At 36.4% G+C, this 24,606-nt stretch overlaps 1 protein-coding gene across 2 annotated transcripts in view; it reads left to right on the top strand.

Moving 5' to 3' along the window:
- Positions 1-24,606, top strand: part of LRRC28 (leucine rich repeat containing 28) — a 161,978-nt gene that overhangs the window by 19,556 nt on the left and 117,816 nt on the right. For both annotated transcript variants that reach the window (XM_044232010.1, XM_044232009.1), the window contains 2 exons: positions 20,516-20,553; positions 21,619-21,756. In XM_044232010.1, the coding sequence (XP_044087945.1) occupies positions 20,516-20,553; positions 21,619-21,756 (176 nt within the window). The remainder of the gene's footprint in view (positions 1-20,515; positions 20,554-21,618; positions 21,757-24,606) is intronic.

The raw sequence follows: 24,606 nt of genomic DNA, 5'->3' as shown, positions 1-24,606 counted from the left end.
TCTCTCTCTCTCTCCCTCTCCCTCTGCCCCTCCCCCTGCTCATGCTTTCTCTTTCTCTCTCTCTCTCAAAAAAAAAGGTAATATGAATTCAGTAATATCATTTAATGTATACTGCATATTTAAATTATCCCAATCTCCTACCCCCCAACAAATATACCCAATGTCTTTATTTTATTTTTTTTTATAATTTTTTAAATTTTTTATAAATACATATTTTTATCCCCAGGGATACAGGTCTGTGAATCGCCAGGTTTACACACTTCACAGCACTCACCAAAGCACATACCCTCCCCAATGTCCATAACCCCACCCCCCTTCTCCCAACCCCCCTCCCCCCAGCAACCCTCAGTTTGTTTTGTGAGATTAAGAGTCATTTATGGTTTGTCTCCCTCCCAATCCCATCTTGTTTCATTTATTCTTCTCCTACCCACTTAAGCCCCCATGTTGCATCACCACTTCCTCATATCAGGGAGATCATATGATAGTTGTCTTTCTTTGCTTGACTTATTTCGCTGAGCATGATACGCTCTAGTTCCATCCATGTTGTCGCAAATGGCAAGATTTCATTTTTTTGATGGCTGCATAGTATTCCATTGTGTATATATACCACATCTTCTTTATCCATTCATCTGTTGATGGACATCTAGGTTCTTTCCATAATTTGGCTATTGTGGACATTGCTGCTATAAACATTCTGGTGCACGTGCCCCTTTGGATCACTACGTTTGTATCTTTAGGGTAAATACCCAGTAGTGCAATTGCTGGGTCATAGGGCAGTTCTATTTTCAACATTTTGAGGAACCTCCATGCTGTTTTCCAGAGTGGTTGCACCAGCTTGCATTCCCACCAACAGTGTAGGAGGGTTCCCCTTTCTCCGCATCCTCGCCAGCATCTGACATATCCTGACCTGTTGATTTTAGCCATTCTGACTGGTGTGAGGTGATATCTCATTGTGGTTTTGATTTGTATTTCCCTGATGCCGAGTGATATGGAGCACTTTTTCATGTGTCTGTTGGCCATCTGGATGTCTTCTTTGCAGAAATGTCTGTTCATGTCCTCTGCCCATTTCTTGATTGGATTATTTGTTCTTTGGGTGTTGAGTTTGTTAAGTTCTTTATAGATTTTGGACACTAGTCCTTTATCTGATATGTCGTTTGCAAATATCTTCCCCCATTCTGTCAGTTGTCTTTTGATTTTGTTAACAGTTTCCTTTGCTGTGCAAAAGCTTTTGATCTTGATGAAATCCCAATAGTTCATTTTTGCCCTTGCTTCCCTTGCCTTTGGCGATGTTCCTAGGAAGATGTTGCTGCGGCTGAGGTCGAAGAGGTTGCTGCCTGTGTTCTCCTCAAGGATTTTGATGGATTCCTTTCTCACATTGAGGTCCTTCATCCATTTTGAGTCTATTTTTGTGTGTGGTGTAAGGAAATGGTCCAATTTCATTTTTCTGCATGTGGCTGTCCAATTTTCCCAACACCATTTATTGCCATTTATTGAAGAGGCTGTCTTTTTTCCAATGGACATTCTTTCCTGCTTTGTCGAAGATTAGTTGACCATAGAGTTGAGGGTCTATTTCTGGGCTCTCTATTCTGTTCCATTGATCTATGTGTCTGTTTTTGTGCCAATACCATGCTGTCTTGATGATGACAGCTTTGTAATAGAGCTTGAAGTCCGGAATTGTGATGCCACCAACTTTGGCTTTCTTTTTAAATATTCCTGTGGCTATTTGAGGTCTTTTCTGGTTCCATATAAATTTTAGGATTATTTGTTCCATTTCTTTGAAAAAGATGGATGGTACTTTGATAGGAATTGCATTAAATGTGTAGATTGCTTTAGGTAGCATAGACATTTTCACAATATTTATTCTTCCAATCCAGGAGCATGGAACATTTTTCCATTTCTTTGTGTCTTCCTCAATTTCTTTCATGAGTACTTTATAGTTTTCTGAGTATAGATTCTTAGCCTCTTTGGTTAGGTTTATTCCTAGGTATCTTATGGTCCGGGGTGCAATTGTAAATGGGATTGACTCCTTAATTTCTCTTTCTTCTGTCTTGTTGTTGGTGTAGAGAAATGCAACTGATTTCTGTGCATTGATTTTATATCCTGACACTTTACTGAATTCCTGTACAAGTTCTAGCAGTTTTGGAGTGGAGTCTTTTGGGTTTTCCACATATAGTATCATATCATCTGTGAAGAGTGATAGTTTGACTTCTTCTTTGCCTATTTGGATGCCTTTAATTTCCTTTTGTTGTCTGATTGCTGAGTCTAGGACTTCTAGTACTATGTTGAATAGCAGTGGTGATAATGGACATCCTTGCCGTGTTCCTGACCTTAGCGGAAAAGCTTTCAGTTTTTATCCATTGAGAATGATATTTGCGGTGGGTTTTTCATAGATGGCTTTGATGATATTGAGGTATGTGCCCTCTATCCCTACACTTTGAAGGGTTTTGATCAGGAAGGGATGCTGTACTTTGTCAAATGCTTTTTCAGCATCTATTGAGAGTATCATATGGTTCTTGTTCTTTCTTTTATTGATGTGTTGTATCACATTGACTGATTTGCGGATGTTGAACCAACCTTGCAGCCCTGCAATAAATCCCACTTGGTCGTGGTGAATAATCCTTTTAATGTACTGTTGAATCCTATTGGCTAGTATTTTGGTGAGAATTTTCACATCTGTGTTCATCAAGGATATTGGTTTATAGCTCTCTTTTTTGATGGGATCCTTGTCTGGTTTTGGAATCAAGGTGATGTTGGCCTCATAAAATGAGTTTGGAAGTTTTCCTTCCATTTCTATTTTTTGGAACAGTTTCAGGAGAATAGGATTTAGTTCTTCTTTAAATGTTTGGTAGAATTCCCCCAGGAAGCCGTCTGGCCCTGGGCTTTTGTTTGTTTGGAGATTTTTAATGACTGTTTCAATCTCCTTACTGGTTATGGGTCTGTTCAGGCTTTCTATTTCTTCCTGGTTCAGTTGTGGTAGTTTATATGTTTCTAGGAATGCATCCATTTCTTCCAAATTGTCAAATTTGTTGGTGTAGAGTTGCTTATAGTATGTTCTTATAATAGTTTGTATTTCTTTGGTGTTAGTTGTGATCTCTCCTCTTTCATTCATGATTTTATTTATTTGGGTCCTTTCTCTTTTCTTTTTGATAAGTCTGGCCAGGGGTTTATCAATTTTATTAATTCTTTCAAAGAACCAGCTCCTAGTTTCGTTGATTTGTTCTGTTGTTTTTTTGGTTTCTATTTCATTGATTTCTGCTCTGATCTTTATGATTTCTCTTCTACTGCTGGGCTTAGGGTTTCTTTCTTGTTCTTTTTCCAGCTCCTTTAGGTGTAGGGTTAGATTGTGTACCTGAGACCTTTCATGTTTCTTTTTTTTTTTTTTTTTTTTTTTTAACCTTGTTTCTTGAGAAAGGCTTGTACCGCTATATATTTTCCTCTCAGGACTGCCTTTGTTGTGTCCCACAGATTTTGCACCGTTGTGTTTTCATTATCATTTGTTTCCATGATTTTTTTCAATTCTTCTTTAATTTCCCGGTTGACCCATTCATTCTTTAGAAGGATGCTGTTTAGTCTCCATGTATTTGGGTTCTTTCCAAACTTCCTCTTGTGGTTGAGTTCTAGCTTCAGAGCATTGTGGTCTGAAAATATGCAGGGAATGATCCCAATCTTTTGATACCAGTTGAGTCCTGATTTAGGACCGAGGATGTGATGTATTCTGGAGAATGTTCCATGTGCACTAGAGAAGAATGTATATTCTGTTGCTTTGGGATGAAATGTTCTGAATATATCTGTGATGTCCATCTGGTCCAGTGTGTCGTTTAAGGCCCTTATTTCCTTGCTGATCTTTTGCTTGGATGATTTCAGTGAGGGGAGTGTTAAAGTCCCCTACTATTATTGTATTATTGTTGATGTGTTTCTTTGATTTTGTTATTAATTGGTTTATATAGTTGGCTGCTCCCACGTTGGGGGCATAGATATTTAAAATTGTTAGATCTTCTTGTTGGATAGACCCTTTGAGTATGATATAGTGTCCTTCCTCATCTCTTATTATAGTCTTTGGCTTAAAATCTAATTGATCTGATATAAGGATTGCCACTCCTGCTTTCTTCTGATGTCCATTAGCATGGTAAATTCTTTTCCATCCCCTCACTTTAAATCTGGAGGTGTCTTCGGGCTTAAAATGAGTTTCTTGGAGGCAACATATAGATGGGTTTTGTTTTTTTATCCATTCTGATACCCTGTGTCTTTTGATTGGGGCATTTAGCCCATTAACGTTCAGGGTAGTTATTGAGAGATATGAATTTAGTGCCATTGTATTGCCTGTAAGGTGACTGTTACTGTATATTGTTTCTGTTCCTTTCTGATCTACCACTTGTAGGCTCTCTCTTTGCTTAGAGGACCCCTTTCAATATTTCCTGTAGAGCTGGTTTGGTGTTTGCAAATTCTTTCAGTTTTTGTTTGTCCTGGAAGCTTTTAATCTCTCCTTCTATTTTCAATGATAGCCTAGCTGGATATAGTATTCTTGGCTGCATGTTTTTCTCGTTTAGTGCTCTGAAAAATATCATGCCGGCTCTTTCTGGCCTTCCAGGTCTCTGTGGACAAGTCAGCTGCCAATCTAATATTTTTACCATTGTATGTTACAGACTTCTTTTCCCGGGCTGCTTTCAGGATTTTCTCTTTGTCACTAAGACTTGTAAATTTTACTATTAGGTGACGTGGTGTGGGCGTATTCTTATTGATTTTGAGGGGCATTCTCTGAACCTCCTGAATTTTGATGCTCGTTCCCTTTGCCATATTGGGGAAATTCTCCCCAATAATTCTCTCCAGTATACCTTCTGCTCCCCTCTCTCTTTCTTCTTCATCTGGAATCCCAATTATTCTAATGTTGTTTCGTCTTATGGTGTCACTTATCTCTCGAATTCTGCCCTCGTGGTCCAGTAGCTGTTTGTCCCTCTTTTGCTCAGCTTCTTTATTCTCTGTCATTTGGTCTTCTATATTGCTAATTCTTTCTTCTGCCTCATTTATCCTAGCAGTGAGAGCCTCCATTTTTTATTGCACCTCATTAATAGCTTTTTTGATTTCAACTTGGTTAGATTTTAGTTCTTTTATTTCTCCAGAAAGGGCTTTTATATCTCCCGAGAGGGTTTCTCTAATATCTTCCATGCCTTTTTCAATCCGGCTAGAACCTTGAGAATTGTCATTCTGAATTCTAGATCTGACATATTACCAATGTCTGTATTGATTAGGTCCCTAGCCTTCAGTACTGCCTCTTGTTCTTTTTTTTGTGGTAAATTTTTCCACCTTGTCATTTTGTCCAGATAAGAGTATATGAAGGAGCAAGTAAAATACTAAAAGGGTGGCAACAACCCCAGGAAAATATGCTTTCAGAAAGTGGTTGTTTTTCGGTTTCTAGAATTGCTGTTCTTCTCTTCGATCTGCCGATGGATTTGCAGGTGTTTGCAATCTTTAGATAAGCTCTCTAGCTGATCTGCTAGCTGAAGTAGTCTCAGCCTGCTACTTCTCCACCATCTTCTGTTATTTATCCATACCCAATGTCTTTAAATTAGTGTTTGTCTGGTTTGTCTGATTTTTCCCTCTTGATTAGATTTAAATATCTTTGGTGATTTTTCTACCCTATTTGCTTTATCAAGTTTTAAATTTCAAAATATATGTGTGTGTATGTATATAATATATATATTATATACATATTTTTGAAGCTTTCAAGAGTGTTGCATGCATCATGTTTTTTACCTCTAAATACTTCAGTGTATATTTTCTTTTTTTTTTTTAAAGATTTTATTTATTTATTTGACAGAGAAAGATCACAAGTAGTCAGAGAGGCAGGCGCAGAGAGAGAGGAGGAAGCAGGCTCCCTGCTGAGCAGAGAGCCCAATGTGGGACTCGATCCCAGGACCCTGAGATCATGACCTGAGCCGAAGGCAGTGGCCTAACCCACTGAGCCACCCAGGTGCCCTTCAGTGTATATTTTCAAGAAGAAATGTCTTAACATTATTTTAAGTCTACTTTTTGTTTTTATAAGCTCTTTACAGTTTCCTTCATATAGGTTTTGATCATTTCTGAAGTTTATTCCTAAGCATTTAATATATATTTTTTGCTATTGTAAATGAATTTTCTTACTTGTTACCTCTTTTAAGTGGTTATTTTTTGAATATATGAGCGCTTTGTTTTCACGTGTTAACTCTATATTGTGCTACTTGCTGGAATCTTATTGTTTGAATTAGTTTTATGGTTGATTCCTCATGGTTTTTCAGGTATACTTTCATGTCTGAAAATACATATAATGTTTCTTTTTTTCTAAACCTTATGCCTTTAATTATTTTCTCTAGTCTGATGGCATTGGCTAGTCCTTCTAGAACAGTGTGAAATTGTACTTGAGACAGTGGGCGTCCTTGTTTTTTTGTGACCTTAGTGGGAATGCCTCCAGGGTTACCCCATAAGAAAGATACTGGCTTTACAATGAACGTATATGTAATCTATTGTGTTAAATAAATATTCATTTGTATTAACAATCTGTTGCTGCTTAACAAGTTATCCAGAATGTAGTGGCTTAAACTGTGGGTAGGGGTGCTTAAAAGAATGAACACTTATTATCTCGTATTTTTTGACAATCTAGAATCTGGGCTTGGCTTAGCTGGGTGTCTTGGCCTCAATGTCTCTTTGAAGGCTTGCAATCAAGGTTGTTGCCCAGGGCTGCTGTTCTCTCTGAAGGCTCAACTAAAGAAGTATCCTCTTCTATGTTTACTTATGTGGTTATTGGCAAGATTCAGTTAATCTCAGGTTTTTGGCCTAAAGGTTGACTCAGTTCCTTGCCGGCTGTTGGCCGGAGGACTAATTCCCTTTAGTTCCTTGCCAGTTGGCCTCTCTGTAGTGTCGTTCCCAACATGGCAGCTGGCTTCCATCAGTGCAAGGAAAAAAAAGAGCAAGAGTGTGTATGCAAGACAGGATCCACAGTCTCTTTCTAATCTAATCATGGAAGTGACATGCCATCACTTTTGCTGTATTCTGTTCATTAGAAACAAGTCAGTAGGTTCAGCTCACACTAAGGGGAGGCTTACCACACAGGGGCCTACATGCCAGGTAGTGGAGATCGACGGGGACCGTCTTGGAGGCTACCTACCAGACTGTTAATTTCTACTTTCTCAAGAATTTTTATTAGTAATGGGTATGGAATTTATTCAAAGCCTTTTTTAGACTTGAAGGAAAAAAGTTCTTGAGGCCTTCAGACAAAAAAACGAAACAATCATGAACATGTAGAAGACTGCGAAGTAATACTCCAAACTGTGTTATGTGTACAGTGGTAGTTGCATTCACACTTGATAGTGTTTTTCTTTGAGCCCTTTAGAAATATTTTTATATAATATATATGTAATTTTGTATCACATATTATATTACATAAGAAATAACAATATGTAAATATCTATGTTTGTAATATAAATAAATTATATAATATAAATGAATAAATAATATATAGTTTTGTGTTATATATTATATATAATAAGTTAGTGGGATTTTAGTCATTTTTCACATGTATTAATATATCATTTTTCTCTGGCTACTTTTGATTTTCTTTTTTGGTTTTCAGAAATGTAACTATGATGTACCTTGGTATAATTCTGTATTTATTTATGTTGGAATTTGCTGAGCTTCTTGAATCTGTGAATTTATGTCTTTTCCCAAATTTGATACATTTCAACCATTATTTGAATATTTTTTATGCACTATTCCCTTTCTCCTTCTTGGGCACCATTTACACGTGTTACATCTGTTGATGTTGTCCTGTATTCCTCTAAGGCACTGTTCATGTTTCCTTCAGTCTTTTTTCTCTCTGCATTTTATCTTTTTTTTTTTTTTTTAAGATTTTATTTATTTCAGACAGAGAGCATGAGAGAAAGAGTGCAAGTGGGGCAGGGGTGGGGGGCAGAGGGTGGAGCTGGGAGAGACAGGGAGCTGGGAGAAATGGTCTCCCTGCGGGACATGGGGCTTGATCCCAGGACCATGGGACTAACTGACTGAGCCACCCAGGTGCCCCTTCTCTCTGTGTTTTATTTTTTATTTTTATTTTATTTTTTTAAAAGATTTTATTTATTTATTTGACAGAGAGAGATTACAAGTAGACAGAGAGGCAGGCAGAGAGAGAGAGAGAGAGAGGGAAGCAGGCTCCCTGCTGAGCAGAGAGCCCGATGTGGGACTCGATCCCAGGACCCTGAGATCATGACCTGAGCCGAAGGCAGCGGCTTAACCCACTGAGCCACCCAGGCGCCCCTCTCTCTGTGTTTTAGATTAGATAATTTGTATTGATCTTTCTTCAAGTTCATAAACTCTTCCTTTGGTTATATTCATTCTGTTATCCAGCTTTATCCAGTAATTTTTTCAGTTTTAGATCTTTCTTTTATTTGTTTGTTCATTCATCTGTCCTTCCTTTCTACTGAAATTTCCTGTCTTTACATTGCAGGCATATATTACTTTAGATCACTATGTATAGCTGTGATAACTACATAAAAATTCCTTGTCTGCTGATTCCAACATCTTGGTCATCTTGAGCTTGATATCATTGTTGTTGTTGTTAATGGATAACATTTCTTGTGTTTTCCTACGTTGAATTGACTATATCCTAACAATTGGGAATGTTGTGTCTTGACGACTGGAATCTGTTATATTCATTCAAAGAGTGTTGATATTTTTGCTTTACAGGGAATTCACTGGTTTGACTCAAGCAGTAAACTGTTTCCTGGAGGGCAGCTGAAATCTTGGTGCAGTTCTTTTACCTTTAGCTGGAGTTTTTTCTATATTTGCATGGTTCTGGGATTGCCATTGTTTTAGGCAAAGTTTAGAAATAGAATTTGGGGTTCCCTTTCCCTGACTCTTTTTGTCTGGTATTCTCCCTTTACCTGCCAGTGGTTGTGGTTGCCCTGAACTCTGTCTTCCTATTCTTTAGACTAGTAAGTCTAAAGTTTTTTATCAGAATTTTAGCTGCTTTGCATGGTAACTGTCTGTACCCTGCCTTAAACTAAATGCTATTTAAAGGAAAAAACACACACACACACACACACACACACACACAAGGGGTGCCTGAGTGGCTCAGTGGGTTAAGCCTCTGTTTTTGGTTCAGGTCATGGTCTCAGGGTCCTGGGATTGATCCCTGCATCTGGCTCTCTGCTCAGCGGGGGGCCTACTTCTCCCTTTCTCTCTGCCTGCCTCTCTGCCTACTTGTGATCTCTCTCTCTCTCTGTCAAATAAATAAATAAAATCTTTTAAAAAATTTTTTAAAAAATAAAAATAAAAAGCAAAGCAAATCTCAAACTCACCCAATGCCACTCGTTCTAAGTTTAGACTCTTAGCCAGAATTGGCTTGGTTTTGTTTACTCTACAGTGCCTTAGGGCCCTCTGTGTGTGTGTGTGTGTGTGTGTGTGTGTTCTTTAGCATTTTAGTTGTTATCTGCCAGAGGATCAGTCTGGTAGGAGTTTATTTTTCTGTACTGAATTGAAATTTACATTCTTTTCTTTTAACCACTCTGTTTCTTTATAATTCAGGTTGGTTTATTGAAGTCAACATTAGTTGGTTCTTTGATTTTAGACTGATCTGACAATCTGGGCTGTTTAACTGGAGGGTTTAGATCATGTTACATTTAATGTGATTACTGATATGATTGAGTTTAAGTCAACCATCTTACAACTTCTGTTCTGTTTGTCTCAGCTGTTATTATTTTTTTCCCTCTTTCTTTCTTCAAAATTATTTTAGTGTCATGTAGGATCCCATTTACTACTGCTATTGGTAGTAAAATTATTAACTCTCTTTCTTTTTCAGTGTTTTGTTTATATTGTGCTTCTTTAACCTGTTACAGTCCACTTTCTCATAATGCACCACTTCACATGTAATGTAGGAACCTTACATAAATGCTTCATTCTTTGTGCTAGTGAATGTCTTATCATGTGTGTGTTTGTAAGTATCTATCGATATACATATATGTGTACATATCATGTGTATGTCAGTCAGGGTCCAGTTAGGAGATAGAAACCATACCTGTAGTTTAAACAGGGAAAATTAATGTAAAGAATTGTTGACTAGTAAAATGTTATTAGCTACTAAAAGAAGATAAAGGACCTATGGTATACAGAATTAGTAAGTACAAAGAGCAGATATTACTTCTGGGCTGAGGGAAAGTAGGCAGTGAAAGGACTGATGACTTAGGAGCGCTCCATCCCCTACGCTGCTATTTAGACCTCTTCAGTGGAGGTCTGGCTGCCACAGGAGCATACAGCCTGCTGGTGGTCGAGAAGCTTGCCAGATGTTTTAGGCTAGAGCTGCTCCGTGATACCAGCTCACTGTTGCAGGAAGGCTTTGGTAGTCTGGAGCTGGTTTGTAGAAGCTGGCTGACTAGTGGGGAGGCAGTTGACTGAAGTGTGAGCAGGACTACCACAGAAGTGGCCACAGGGTGGTAAGACTGTTGCCTGAGGCTGGTCAAAGCTGGTCTGTAGCAGTACTTTGCTGGATGGGGAGAGGGTGGCCTGACGGTGTAGCCAAGAACTGCTACAGAGCTGTAGGGGAGCTCATAGTGTGAGAATGTGGCTTGAGGTTTTCCAAGAGGGCTGCTGAGGTGAACGCTTCTGGGCTTTGGCTCCTGTGCTAAATAAACAATTGAAGGGCGACTGGCCCCAGAAGGGAGGGCCTTCCTGCTGCTGTCATCTGGCAGAGTCACTCCAGTGCCCTCTTTTGACAACCTAACATTAGACCAGTCATAGAAGGTAGATTTAGAGCTGACAGACTAAACTGATAACTGGCCAAAGTAGTCATTTTAAGTTTGAATTTAGATTGTTTATTTAAAGAAACTTAAAATGAGAAAGGTTGTCTTTCATATTAATTCCTGTATTATTCTCTCAGATTTGGTTTAACTGAATAAAGGCTTTACTTCTCCATCTTTTTTAAAATTTGAGATCATTTCACTTAGAGATAATGTTGGATCCACATGTATATTATGAAATAATACAGCAAGATCCTGTGTACCCTTCTAGTTTCCACCTCTGTTCATGTCTTGTATACACGTAGTATAAGATCAGCACCAGAAGATTGACACTTGTGTTATCTTATCCAGTGTTCATTTTCTGTGTACTCGTGTGTGTGTGTGTGTGTGTGTGCGCGCGCACGTGCGCGGTTTTATCACATGTGTAGATTTGTATAATCACTATCATAGTTAAGATAGAGTATTTTCATCACTGCAAGGATTGCTTGAGCTACCCTTTTATAATCACATTTCCTGTGGTCCCCCAAACTTTGGCAACTACTACTCTGTTCTCTATCTCTGTCATTTTGTCATTTTGTTGCTGAATTCTATTTCATGGTATGGACGTAAGCAGATTCTTCAATCGTTTACCCATTGAAGGACATATTGGTGGTTTTATTTTTATCTGTAATAAATAATGTTGCTTGGTGCATTTGTATACATGTTCTTTTGTGACTAAGTTTTCATTTCTCTGAGATAAATGACTAAGGTGACTGTTGCTGAGTCATATGGTAATTACATGTTTCATTTTGTTGTTGTTGAGATATAATTCACATACTATAAAATTCTCTGTTCTAAGTATACAATTCAGTGGTGTTTAGTATAATCATAAGGTTGAGCAACCATTAGTACTGTCTAATTTTGGAACATTTTCATCACCTCAAACGAAACCCATTTAGCATTCATTCCTCCCTTTCTTCAATCCCTAATAACTCCTTGGTGACCAATAATCTGCTTTCTATTTTTATGGCTGTGCTTGTCTGGGATGTTTCATGTAAATGGAATCACATAGTATGTGGCTTTTTAGGTCTTCTTGCTTTAACATAGCATGATTTCAGGCTTCATCTATGTCGCAGCATATTTCAGAATTCATTCTTTTTTTTTTTAATGGATGTATAACATTCCATTGTGTGGATATACCATGTTTTGTTCATCCAGTCTTTAGCTGATAGACATTTGAGTTGTTCACACATTTTGGCTATGCTGAATAACGCAAGTGTGACATTCATGTAGGAGTTTATGTATTTTCAGTTCTTTAGGGTTTATTCCTAGGAGTGGAATTGTAGTGGTAAACTCTGTTTAAGTTCCTTTTGAGGAGCTGCCAAACTGTTTTCCAAAAAGATGCATCATTTTACAATTCCACCAATAATAAATGAGGATCCTAATTTCTCCACATTTTCATCATTTGTTATTTTCTCTCCTTTTGATGATAGTCATCCTAGTAGGTATGAATTGGTACCATAATTTTGATTTGTATTTTTCTGACTAATGATGTCTTTTTATGGGTTTACTCTTTGTATATTTCTTTGGAGAAATGTCCATTCAATTCTGTTTTCCATTCTAAAATTATATTTTTGGGGGCGCCTGGGTGGCTCAATGGGTTAAAGCCTCTGCCTTCAGCTCAGGTCATGATCCCAGGGTCCTGGGATCGAGCCCTGCGTCAAGCCCTGCATCGGGCTCTCTGCTCAGCAGGAAGTCTGCTTCCCTCCTCTCTTTCTGCCTGCCTCTCTGCCTGCTTGTGATCTCTGTCAAATAAATAAATGAAATCTTTAAAAAATAAGTAAATAAATAAAATAAAATTTTTATTGAGTTATAAGAGTTCTTTATATATTTGAGTGCTTTATATATTTGATTTATATATTTGAGATAGCTTTATATATTTGAGGTATATAATCTATACATTTGAATGCTTTATTTATTTGATATTTTATCAAATACATGCTTTTCAAATATTTTCTCCCATTCTGTGGTTTATCTTTTCATTTTCTTTTTTAATTTTTTTTTAAAAGATTTTTATTTATTTATTTATTTGACAGAGAGAGAGAGATCACATGTAGGCTGAGAGGCAGGCAGAGAGAGAGAGGGAAGCAGGCTCCCGCTGAGCAGAGAGCCCGATGCGGAGCTCGATCCCTGGACCCTGAGATCATGACCCGAGTGATAGGCAGTGGCTTAATCCACTGAGCCACCCAGGCGCCCCTGTCTTTTCATTTTCTTGATAATTTTTTTTTTATCAAGAAGTATTTGGCAATATGTGTTCTGGTATCATATCTAAGAAACTGTTTTTATTTTTTTTGCATTTAGGTCTTTGATCCATTTTGAGTTAATTTTTGCATAAGCTGCAATATAAAGGTCTACCTTCCATTTTGCATGTGTGGGTCCAAATATTGTAACACCATTTATTGAAAAGGATACTCTTTCTCCTTTGAATTGTTTTAGTACCTTTGTCAAAAATCATTTGGCCATGGGCATGCGGGCAAATTTTTGGATTCTCAATTTTATTCCTTTGATCTGTATGTCTGTCTTTTTTAACAGTAGCACATAAACTTGATTACTATATCTTCATAGTAAGTTTTGAAATTGAGAAGTGTGATTCCTCCAACATTATTCTTGTTTTTCAAAATTGTTTTAGCTATTCTAAGTCTGTTGCATTTCCATGCAAGTTTTAACATCAGCTTGTCAAGTTATTAAAAAAGTCATCTGCAATTGATGATAGCAATTGCATTGACTCTTTAGTTCAATATACAGAGTGTTGCCATCTTAATAATATTATGTCTTCTAATCTATGAATGTGAGATGTCTATTTAAATCTTTGGTTTCTTTCAACATTTTTTTGTTTGAACATTGAATACTTTTCAGTGTAAAAATCTTGAGCTTCTTTTGTTAAATTTATTCCTTAGTATTTATTCTTTTTTATTTAATTATACATAGAATGAGTTTCTTAATTCATGTTAGAATTGCTCATTGTCTAATATATAAAAATCCTAGTGATTTTTGTATGTTGATCTTTTATTCTTCAACCTTGCTGAATTCATTTATTAACTCATTAACTCTTTTTTTTTTTTTTTGGCATATTCCTTAGGATTTTCTGTATACAAGATCATGTCATCTGTCAATGAAGATAGTTTTTTTTTTTTTTTTTTTTTTAAGATCTTATTTATTTACTTGAGAAAGAGAGAGACAGCATGAGCAGGGAGGAGAAGGAGAAGGGAGAGGAAGAGGAAAAAGCGAGTTCCCTATGAGGGAACTGACTTGGGGCTCAGACCCAGGACCCTGAGATCATGACCTGAGCTGAAGGCAGATGCTCAACTGACTGAGCCACCCAGGCACCCCAATAGCTTTATTTTTTACTTTCCAATCTGCAACCCTATTATTTCTTTTTCTTGCTTAATTTCCTTGACTATAACATAGAATGTTGAATAAAAATGGTGAGACCAGAGATCTTTGTGTTGTTCCCGCCTAATGTTAGGAGGAAAGCTTGCAGTCTTTTGCCATTCAGTGTGATGATAGCTATCGAGTTTTCATAGGTACTCTCTATGTAAGTGAGGAAATTCACTTCGACTTCTTGTTCCTTGAGAGTTTTTCTCACAAAAGGGTGTTTGATTTTGTCAAATGGTCTTTTTCTCATCTATTGAGATGACATTTTTTTCTTTATTCTGTTAATACGGTGTAATACATTGATTGATGCTTGTATGTTGAATGAACCAACCTTGTATCAGTGGGGGTAAATCCCATTTGGTCGTGGAATATAATACTTTTTATATTTGCTGGATTTGGCTTAGTAGTATGTTGTTGTTGAGGAATTTCACTTCTGTATTCATGAGGGAAATGGGTGTGCGGTCTCGAAATGTCTTGGTTTTGGTATCCAGATAATAATGACCTGGGAATGAATGGAAAGAGTTCTCTCCTTTCTTTTCCTTTTCTTTTTTATTACTATTTTTAAAGTATCTTCTCAGTTACCTTAGTGGTCAGCTAATGATTAGGCAGAGATTTCCTTAGCTGCCTGAATCCAGTAAGTCTCCCAGTCTTTGCTGAGGAGCTTTGTTCTTGTATGGTGGTAGGCCTCCACCTCTCAGCCGACATTTAACAACTTCACCTTAGCCTTCACCTGCTCACGTAGGAGCCTCAAGTTCAGCAGAGGTGATTGCTTAGGGTATTTTCAACTCTTCCCTGAGCATTTGCACATTTCTGGACCTGCCTTAGATCTTCTAGATTTCCAGAAATACACCAGAGCTTTTCAGAGCTCCTATGCACATATTACCCAACTTTCCATTTAAAGGTTTTGGTTGCCTATTGTTTGCTCCACCTGCTGTCTATTGGCTCAGGTGGCTGTGAAGTGAAACAATTGCTCATAATTTATTTGAACTGGGGAAGAGGCAAGTTTCTAGTCAGATCAAATTCAAAACAGCTTTGCAAGTGGGGTCTTCTTCCAGGAACCGGGAAACAATTCAAATGATGACAGTTTTCTGGGAGTGAGCTCTAACCTAGTTCTGCCCCGTCAGGTGCAAGCCAGGCTTTTCACTTTGATTGATAGTGATTAATCACTAGGTATTTTGTTTGATTTTTGCTTCCTGCCCCCCCCCATGCTTCTGCAGAGCTGGAGAGTGAGTGAGAATGCCCCAAAGTTCACAGCTCACTGTGCTTATTGAGGTTTTGCCATTTTTCTTAAATAAATCCTCCCCTGTATCACTTTGGTTAATTTCCAGAGTTTTGTACATAAGCTTATCATTTTGGCCAATATTCTTGTTGATTTTATGTTAAAGAATTTTTGGAGGTCGTTACTCTTTCACTTTTGCTCTGGATTTGTAGTTTCCTAAGAAATTGCCAAATAATTTTCAAGGTTGGCTATATCTTTTTTATATTCTCCCCGACCAAGATGTGATTGTTCTAGTTTCTCATTGTGACTCTCATTTATATTTCTCTAGTGGTTAATGATACTGAACATCTTTTCAAGTATTTGTTGGTTATCTGTATCTTTTCTTCAGTGACATGTGTCTGTTACTCGTTTTCTATTTGGATTTATTTTTAGTCTTGAGGTTTTTTTTTTTAAGATTTTATTTATTTATTAGTCAGAGAGAGAGAGAGAGAGCGAGCACAGGCAGAGAGGCAGGCAGAGAGGCAGGCAGAGGCAGAGGGTGAAGCAGGCTCCCTGCCGAGCAAGGAGCCCCATGTGGAACTCGATCCCAGGACCCTGGGATCATGACCTGAGCTGAAGGCAGAGGCTTAACCCACTGAGGCACCCAGGCGTCCCTTTAGTCTTGAGTTTTAAGAGCTTTTAAATAGTATAGAAACCAGTTCTTTGTTGTATATGTTGTTTACAAATATTTTCTCCCCATGTGTAATTTGTCTTTTCATCTTCTTTGAAGTTCTTTTTGGAGAGCAAAAGTTTTACCTTTTGATGAGGTCCAGTTTGTCAATTTTTGCTTTTATGTATCATGTTTTTAGTGTCAATTCTAAGAACTCCTTTTCTAGCCTTAGGCCCTCAAGGTTTTCTCCTGTGAGAAAAATCTCACATCAGTCTTTTTCTCTGAAAGTCTTATATTTTTTGTTTTACATTCACCTTCCTAGTTTTGAAGTTTTGTTTTGGTCTTCTGGAATTAGAATTCTTGATTTTTTTTTTTTTTCTAGCACTTTTATGATGTTCATTATCTTCTGGCTTCCATAGTTCTGAAGCAACATCTGTTATCGTTCTTATATTTGTTCCCTTACATGTAACGTGGTTTTTTTTCCCCTTAGACTACTTTGATGGTTTTTATTTTTACACTGTTTTTCAGGGATTTGATTTTGATATACCTCGTTGTGGTTTTCTTTTTTCTTGTGCTTGATGTTCGTTGAACTTCTTGGCTTTGTCCTTATAGCTTTCATCAAAGTAAGCAATTTTTGATTGCTAAATCAAAAAGAGAGAGTCCTCTCTGGTCCATGTTTCCAGGACTCTTACATGTTTGTTAGATTGTTTAATATTTTCACTTAATCATCAACAGTCTTTTCAAGTTCTTTTCAGTCTTTTTCTCTTCTATGTGTTTCAGTATGGACAAATTTTATTTCTCTGTCTTCAGTCTCTAATTTGCTGTTAACCCCACCTAGTGATGCTTTCACTTTGTTCATTGTATTTTTGGTCTCTAGAAGTTCTGTTTGTTTCTTCTTCATACTTTAAACACTTCTCTTGCAGTGTTCCTATTTTGCTTTAAATGTCTGAATATACTTCTTATACTTGTTCTTATGTCCTTGTTTGCTGACTTTATCATCTGTGTTCTCTTGTATATGCTGGTATTGACTGTTATCAGTCACATTTTCTTGATTTATTGGCATATCTAATACTCTTTGACCGGACACTGGACCTTACAAGTTTTACATTGCTGAGTCTCTAGACTTTGTTGTCTTTCTTTTTTTGTGTGTGTGCTTTATTCTGGCATGAGGTTATTTACAATTTAGTTTGATCCTTTCATGGCTTGTGTTTACACTTCATTAGGACAGGTCAAGAGTAACCTCTACTCTAGGCTTAGTTTAGCCCTATTACTAGGGCATGGCCTTTATAGGCTCTGATTTGAATGTGCCAGATAATCAACAAGGGCCTGGTATCCTTGCTGCTCGTAACTTAAATGCCTCCATCCCTGTATGATTTCTGGACCACTCAGCTGATAGGTTTTCTGTCACTTTTTGCCTAGGCTGCATTTTAGAATTCAGCAATGAGTTAAAGGGTCCTTACTTAAATTTTTAAAGGTTTTTTTCTTTTTTTTTTTTTCCGTGTAGCATCCTCTCCTCCACAACTCCACCCCACTACCCCACAGCTTCCAGCTGCCTCAGTTTCCCCACAACTTCCAGCTGCCTCACAATTCTGACTTGTGTCTCCATAACTCAGACTTAAATATATTTTGTTTGGGATCCCATTCATGTTCCACAGTTCACAGTTTCCCTCCAGGTAGAAAGCTAGGGACACGGATGGCTTGCGTTGTTTCTTCTCTCTCAGGTAACATAATCCTAATTGCCTGTTTTTTCTATCTATAAATGATTGTTTCATATGTTCTATCCAATTTTCCTTTTGCTTATAGCAGCCAGGTAAATCTGGTCCCTATTATTCCATCACGGCTAGAAATAAAAGCCCTGTTCTTTTAATTTAAAAAAAAAGGTTAACTTTATTTTGAAACAATTTTATATTTACAGAAAAGTTGTAAAGAGAGTACAGAGTTCTAGTACTTCTCTCACCCAGTTTCTCCTGTTGTTAACATCTTAAAATTCCATGATACATTTGTCAAAAGTAAGAAACTGACATTGGCATATCACTATTAAGTAAATGTGTATGTCTAATTTTTAAAAATATTTTATTTATTTTTTGACAGACAGAGATCACAAGTAGGCAGAGAGGCAGGCAGAGAGAGAGGAGGAAGCAGGCTCCCTGCTGAGCAGAGAGCCCAATGCGGTGCTCGATCCCAGGACCCTGGGATCATGACCTGAGCTGAAGGCAGAGGCTTTAACCCACTGAGCCACCCAGGCGCCCCTGTATATCTAATTTTCTTTAAAAAAACTTCCAAAGTACTTTCCAGCGTGGCCGTATTGTTTGCATTCCCGCCAGCAGTGAATGAAAACTCTTTGCGCTATAGGAGATTATGATGAAAACTAGTTACACCTAGAAACACCAACATTTCAACTACTTTGAAATTACAAAAAATGAGTAAAGAGAAGTGACTTAAAATTGCTAAACCGTTGATTATAGATGACTCACAATAACTATAATAACAATAACAGTGGCATTCATGGTACTCTTATTGTTCTAAGAGCTTTACATTTATGGATTCATTTAATCCTTAACAATATCCTGATGTTATTGGTATTATTATTCTCTCCTTCTATAGATTATGAAAGGGAGAAGTTGAGTAATTTTTCCTTGGGCACATGGCTACTGAGGTTCACTCTTTCCAGCTTCACAGCCTGTTCTCGGGCCCATCCCACCAGTGATGATTATCACTTGCACATCAGGATAACCTGAGTTGAGATGGTGTTTCACGTGGTAGGGGTGGTCCCGCACACCTATGTTTTGTAGTTAGGGTTGGGAACATTCTATTCTTTCTGTAGACTGCATCTTCATTTTAATGTAGGTAAATTTAATGTGTTAAAATACATTTTTAAGTTTCATTCATAACAGCGAGCACTTTTAGTTCATGTTTTGATTTGGGCATTTTTTTTTTCACATGTAATAATTTGTTATTATTGAAGTTTTAAAAATTAATTTACACATCAAAAACCTTCCTTCTTGCCTTACCACCCAAACTAGACCTCTTCTGGTGTTCCTTCTCTCAAAAGTTGCCTGTCATTGTCCACCTAGACAAGCCCAGTTTCTTAGAGTCCACCTTGGTGTTGGGCATTCATTTTAAGGTCGTTTTGCATATGTAGAACTTGAGTTTAGGCAAGTATTTTGTGGGTAACTGAAAAATGAGTTGTCTCTTTATTTTGGTGTCCAGGAACCCTGACTTTTGCGTGACAAATGCAAATGGGTGTGTATGTATGCATGTGTGCTCACCCATTTATTTACATATGGTCTTTTGGCACCAAAGAAATTTTAGGGTCATCTCATAAAGCAGTTAGGTATTCCTTCCTAAAACTAATGCTTAAAGAATATTGATTTTAAAATGTGAGATCATTTTACGTACACAAAACAAGGAATAAAATATATGATGGAATGGAATAATTGTTTAAATTGTGTTAGGACCAGCAGGTTAATAACAACAGAAAATCTATTTAATGCAGCATTAAATAATTGTGAATGTATTACTTTTGTATCTTTCTTATTTTGTGTTAGTGACATTTTAACATGTAAAAATGTAGAAAAAATTCAAAATTCTTTAAAAAATATTTTATGAAGACTGATTTTATGACATATAGACATTTTTATGACATATAACAAATACAATGGTAGATTTGAAAATATAAAAAAAATCTAGGTCTCGTGTCTGAAAATCAGTGATACGAATTTATTTTAAAATTATTATGTGATCTGCAGTTGTCACTTCTGCTCTGAATAGTCGGCTGCGCTGTTTGCATAAAGTCTCCACCAGAGTGTGCTAAAGATACTTCCATGAGAAAAGTTATTTACTAGACTTGTCTGGACTTGTCAGCAGGGGTAACTTTTTTTTTTTTTAAGAAAAGAATTTGATTCTTGTTTATGAGATTCCTTTTGCTGTGAAATAAATTATGTAGCTTGACAGTTGAGTATTTTTATAGATACTGTAAATGGTCAGTATTTAATCTCTCCATTCTTGGTTCTCAGTCAGTCTATTAGCTGGAAATAGTTTTGATTTATTTTGTAAAGTTGTCCTTTAGAAATTGAAAGTTGCATTTTCATTTACGTAATAAGTGTTGATTTTCTTGACGCAATTCGTGTTTTTCTGAAAATCTGAACACTTTAAAATGAACTAGAAAAAGTGGTAGTTTGTTTTTTGAGTTTAAAAAATACCTCAAAATATATCTGTTATGCATGCTTTTATTTTAAAATAACAAATCAGTAAATAGGTTTAATATTTGCAATTCCAGCATAAAATATCATTCTTGAGGTGTTAGTTATTTGTGATGACCATAGGTTTTGTGTCATGCACTTAAAGTACCATATGATAGAAAGCTTTCATCCCTTTTTATTTGATAAATTTCTAAGTGAGCATTTTACAGATTGGTTATCTTGCAAAAGTACTGGATGATAACAACTGTTTTTTTTTCTTCTTTCACCCCAGGTACCTTCACTCAAATAACATAGTTGTGGTTCCAGAAGGTAAGTCCACTTCCAGTTTTTAGTTAGGAGGTACCATCGTTTATGCTTTCCTTTATAATAGTAGAACAAATTTTGATTGGAATATTAAGGAATTTTACTTTTAAAGTATCTTTGATTTATTAGTTTCAAAGATTAGTAAGTTCAGTTAATAATTTTGATTAAATAAATAATAAGTCAAATGGTTATAACAGGTAAATTATTATTGGATAAATTGTTAGGTAAATAATAAAATGATAAATTTCAAAGATTTTTATTTTTTAATCTATTTTCATTATTTTTAAGTATTTTGTACACCCAGTATGGGCTCAAACTCATAATCCCGAGATCAAGAGTCCCATGCTCTATAGACTGAGCGAGCCAAGCACCCTAAAATTCTAATTTCTTTAAAAGACTTACCTGGTGATGGATATTAGGAGGGCACAGATTGCATGGAGTACTGGGTGTTATACGCAAATAATGAATCATGAAATACTACATCAAAAACAAATGTTGTGCTTACTGTCTGGTGTCTAATATAACAGAATAAAAATAAAACATGAAGATAAAATAAAGATTTATTTATTTATTTTACTTTAGAGAAAGCATGTGTGCATGGGAGGGGCAGAGGGAGAAGGACAAGAGAGACTCTCAAGCTGACTCCCTGCCAAGTATGCAGCCCAACACAGGGCTTGGTCCCACAACCCTGAGATCCTGACCTGAGCCCAAATCAAAAGTTGGTCGCTCAAGTGACTGAGCCACCTAGGCATCCTTTTAAGTTTTAAATTTAATAAATCCAGCTAAGAATTTTGGTTAGACAAAAAGACCTTATATATCGTTTCATTATTTATTTATTCAAGCAATGCTTTACACTGTAACATTTTTATTTGTGCTTTTTAACTTATCATATTTTATATCAAGGTTGAAGTCTTATCACTCCTATAAAATATACTTTGACCTGTGTTTTTACTATTTGTACAACAGCAGCAGGGATATTAAGATATTTTAATTAGTGGTACTTGCATTTAAGATTTGTCATAACACTTGGGTCAAATTAATCTTGCCTTAACCTTTCTTTTCTCTTTGAAGCCATTGGATCCCTCGTAAAACTCCAGTGTTTGGATCTTAGTGACAATGCCTTAGAAATTGTTTGCCCAGAAATTGGTCGTCTGAGAGCTTTACGTCATCTTCGATTAGCTAATAACCAACTGCAATTCCTACCTCCAGGTAATCACAGTCTGTAGCACACAATAGTTTCTTATCTACTTACAAATCTATTTTTATTTCTGTTTCTTGCTGAGTGTCTAGGCAGTGAACTTTGGGTATACCTGTGATTTGGGATATTTGTTTGAAGATGAAACTAAGGGATGTGGTGAAATGTGTCTAAGGGTCTTTTACCTGATATGGACATAAGAAGGTGGCATTTATGTTTTTAGCTACACTTACTACAATTATGCATTGCGTTCAGTTCCCCTTCAAGTCACTCCTCTCATGAAATATTTGTACAAAGAAGTAATTCAGTTCTGAATATTTTATGTGAGAGAATTTAGTTGAACTTTGCATGAGGTAATCATTTTAGTACCCAAAAAGGAAATACAGTGCTTTCTGTCATTTTCTAGTGAGGTAACTTATGTATATTAACTTTGACTTAATAAATCTTACTAGAATTTCATAGCAGAATTTCAGTTTGAGTCCCAGAACTAATTGTCAGTTCTGCCTACTGAATATTCTCCTAGAAGGTGATGTACATATGTATAATACTGAAATTCTGCATTCTCCTGAGCTACCAGTAAACCAGTTGACTTTCTTAGGAGGGAAATAAAGGGGCCTTCCTTTGTGAATCCACACATTTGCAAATTCTGTCATATGTCACTTCCCATATTAAAAAAAAAAAAAGGTGAAATATGTTAAAAAGAATAAAAAATCTTGTGCCTTAAATATTTTATGAAAGTTACCTTGCGTTCAAGAATGAGCAGAGAAAAATGCAGATGTCACATTGTCAAAGATTATTTCTACTTAGTAATCAGGAACACCAACCAGTCTCTTAGTGTATCCAGGTGAAATGTGTGACTCAACGAGAATTACAAATTAGTACCTGTTGTGAAACTTCAGGGACACATGAGAATGATAAAAGCTACTCATGCTTAATCCATGAATGAAAAAGTCTATAATATTTCTTTGTGATATAAAAAATACTTTCTCTTACGTCTTTCAAGTACAAACATTTCTAAGTGAAACACAGTAACTCATTAATTTTTAGATTTTATGTACTGGCCTTAATAATGTAGATTCAATATTGTTTATAAAAATAGTACAGTGGTTGACTCTGCTTGAAAAATTCTTTAACCCTATATAATTACTGTCTTACATTTTCCAATGATAGTTAATACAAAAAATTTCAATATAGTGTAGGAATCTGATCTTTTAGAGTTTATTGTATGTAATCAGGCTCAGCGGTGTTTTATCATTCCAGCTTTCATCAAGTTTATATATTCAGATACTCAGGAAATTAGATTCTTTTTTGGAGATTGCCTAGGAAATGTATCAGTAAAGATAATACTCTGAGTTTTCAAATTCTTATATATGAAACTTCCACAAGATCTATTGTAAAATCAAGATACATGGCTATAATACTGTATTCAGAAGCCCCTTTTATATATTCAAAGAGCAAATGAGAAATACAATTCTGTTAAGCCATTGTTCTTTGTTTTCTATTATTCTGTTTTTTCCTGTAATATAAGAGCATTTTGTGGTAGAATGTGGTCATTTCCTTCCATTATATACTTTTAGAGGTTAAGGATGTGCTACTAATATCATTGACTGCTTCCTAATGACCAGTGAAGGGTATAGGTTTTCTGACTGCTTGCATCTAATTTTTAATTTATATCACACCTGTTGCATAGTAGATTTTAAGCATTTACTGCTGGTTTTATTTCCATAGCTTTCGTCTGTTGTATATGTTTGGTTTTGGCTGTTTTGAGTAAAATTATATATAGTTATAGCTGTATTTTGAATAGAAACTGTTGACTTGAGCCATGTGTAGATTTTTTTTCATTCTAGGCCATTATCAGTAGCAATGGACTAGACCTTACTAATTATTTGATTCACTTTATTTCTCTCTTTATGAGGTAATTTCATATGTTATGATTTGAATCGTTGAGGGGCCAGGCACATATCCCCGAAGTGTCTCATCATGTTGGGCATATATAATGGGAAAGTAGTTTAAGTGTAGTAAGGAAAAAAAAAAAAAGTGAGGGACTCCAGTGTTTCTTTATTTGGTGACAGTAGACACCAGTTGATACTTGATTGTTAGTCCCTTCAGCCTAGTCAAGGCTGTTATGTATAGACTTCTACATGTTATACTCCCTAGAAAGAGTTGACGCTTCATTACATGCATTTGTTGTGGTTGAAAAACCTTTGAATATAATTTCATTTTCAATATTTAACATTTGAAAAATTTTCTACCAATATTTGAAAAACCTGAAACATTTAAAAAATCTAGTACATATATAGTTTTAAGACTAGACCTAAGAGTGAACTATAAGGGTTTCATGAATGCCCTGAAATTTGCACACAATTTGATAATTATGAATGTGTCTGTGTTGCTGTGAAGAAGGTGCAGTGTTTTCAGCAGTTCCTCAAACACATCCATGACTCATGGTTGATTCTGTTGAGTTGTCTGCCAGTACTTTTTTGGTGGCAGTCATGTGGTCTGGGACCCATTTTCTGGAATGTCCCTTACCCCATTCTGTTAGATTGAATGTACTACCGTTTTCCTACCTTGTGACATGGCTTTATCTCTACAGTTGGTTGGTGCTGGTGTAGGTACCTGACACAAACAGAACAGTTGTTACCCTCGGAGTTCTGGAAGAGGCTGGTGAGGGAGAAGTAAAGAGAGTAAGAGACAGCAGGGGAAGTGAGAAAAAGAAGATCAGCCTCTTTTTCTCTCTGGGCTATTGCACAATGCTGTATATAATCTTGCAAGGTACTGGGGAATAGCCACGCAGACTAGGAAACAGAAAAAGAAAGACGAAGCAGATGTACAGAGAGAAGGTGGAGGCAGAGACTTTCTAAGTT

Source organism: Neovison vison, chromosome 13 (assembly GCF_020171115.1).
Source record: "Neovison vison isolate M4711 chromosome 13, ASM_NN_V1, whole genome shotgun sequence".
Classification (NCBI taxonomy): domain Eukaryota; kingdom Metazoa; phylum Chordata; class Mammalia; order Carnivora; family Mustelidae; genus Neogale; species Neogale vison.
The sequence above is the reverse complement of the archived record's forward strand: the minus strand, read 5'-3'. Positions and strand labels throughout refer to the sequence as shown.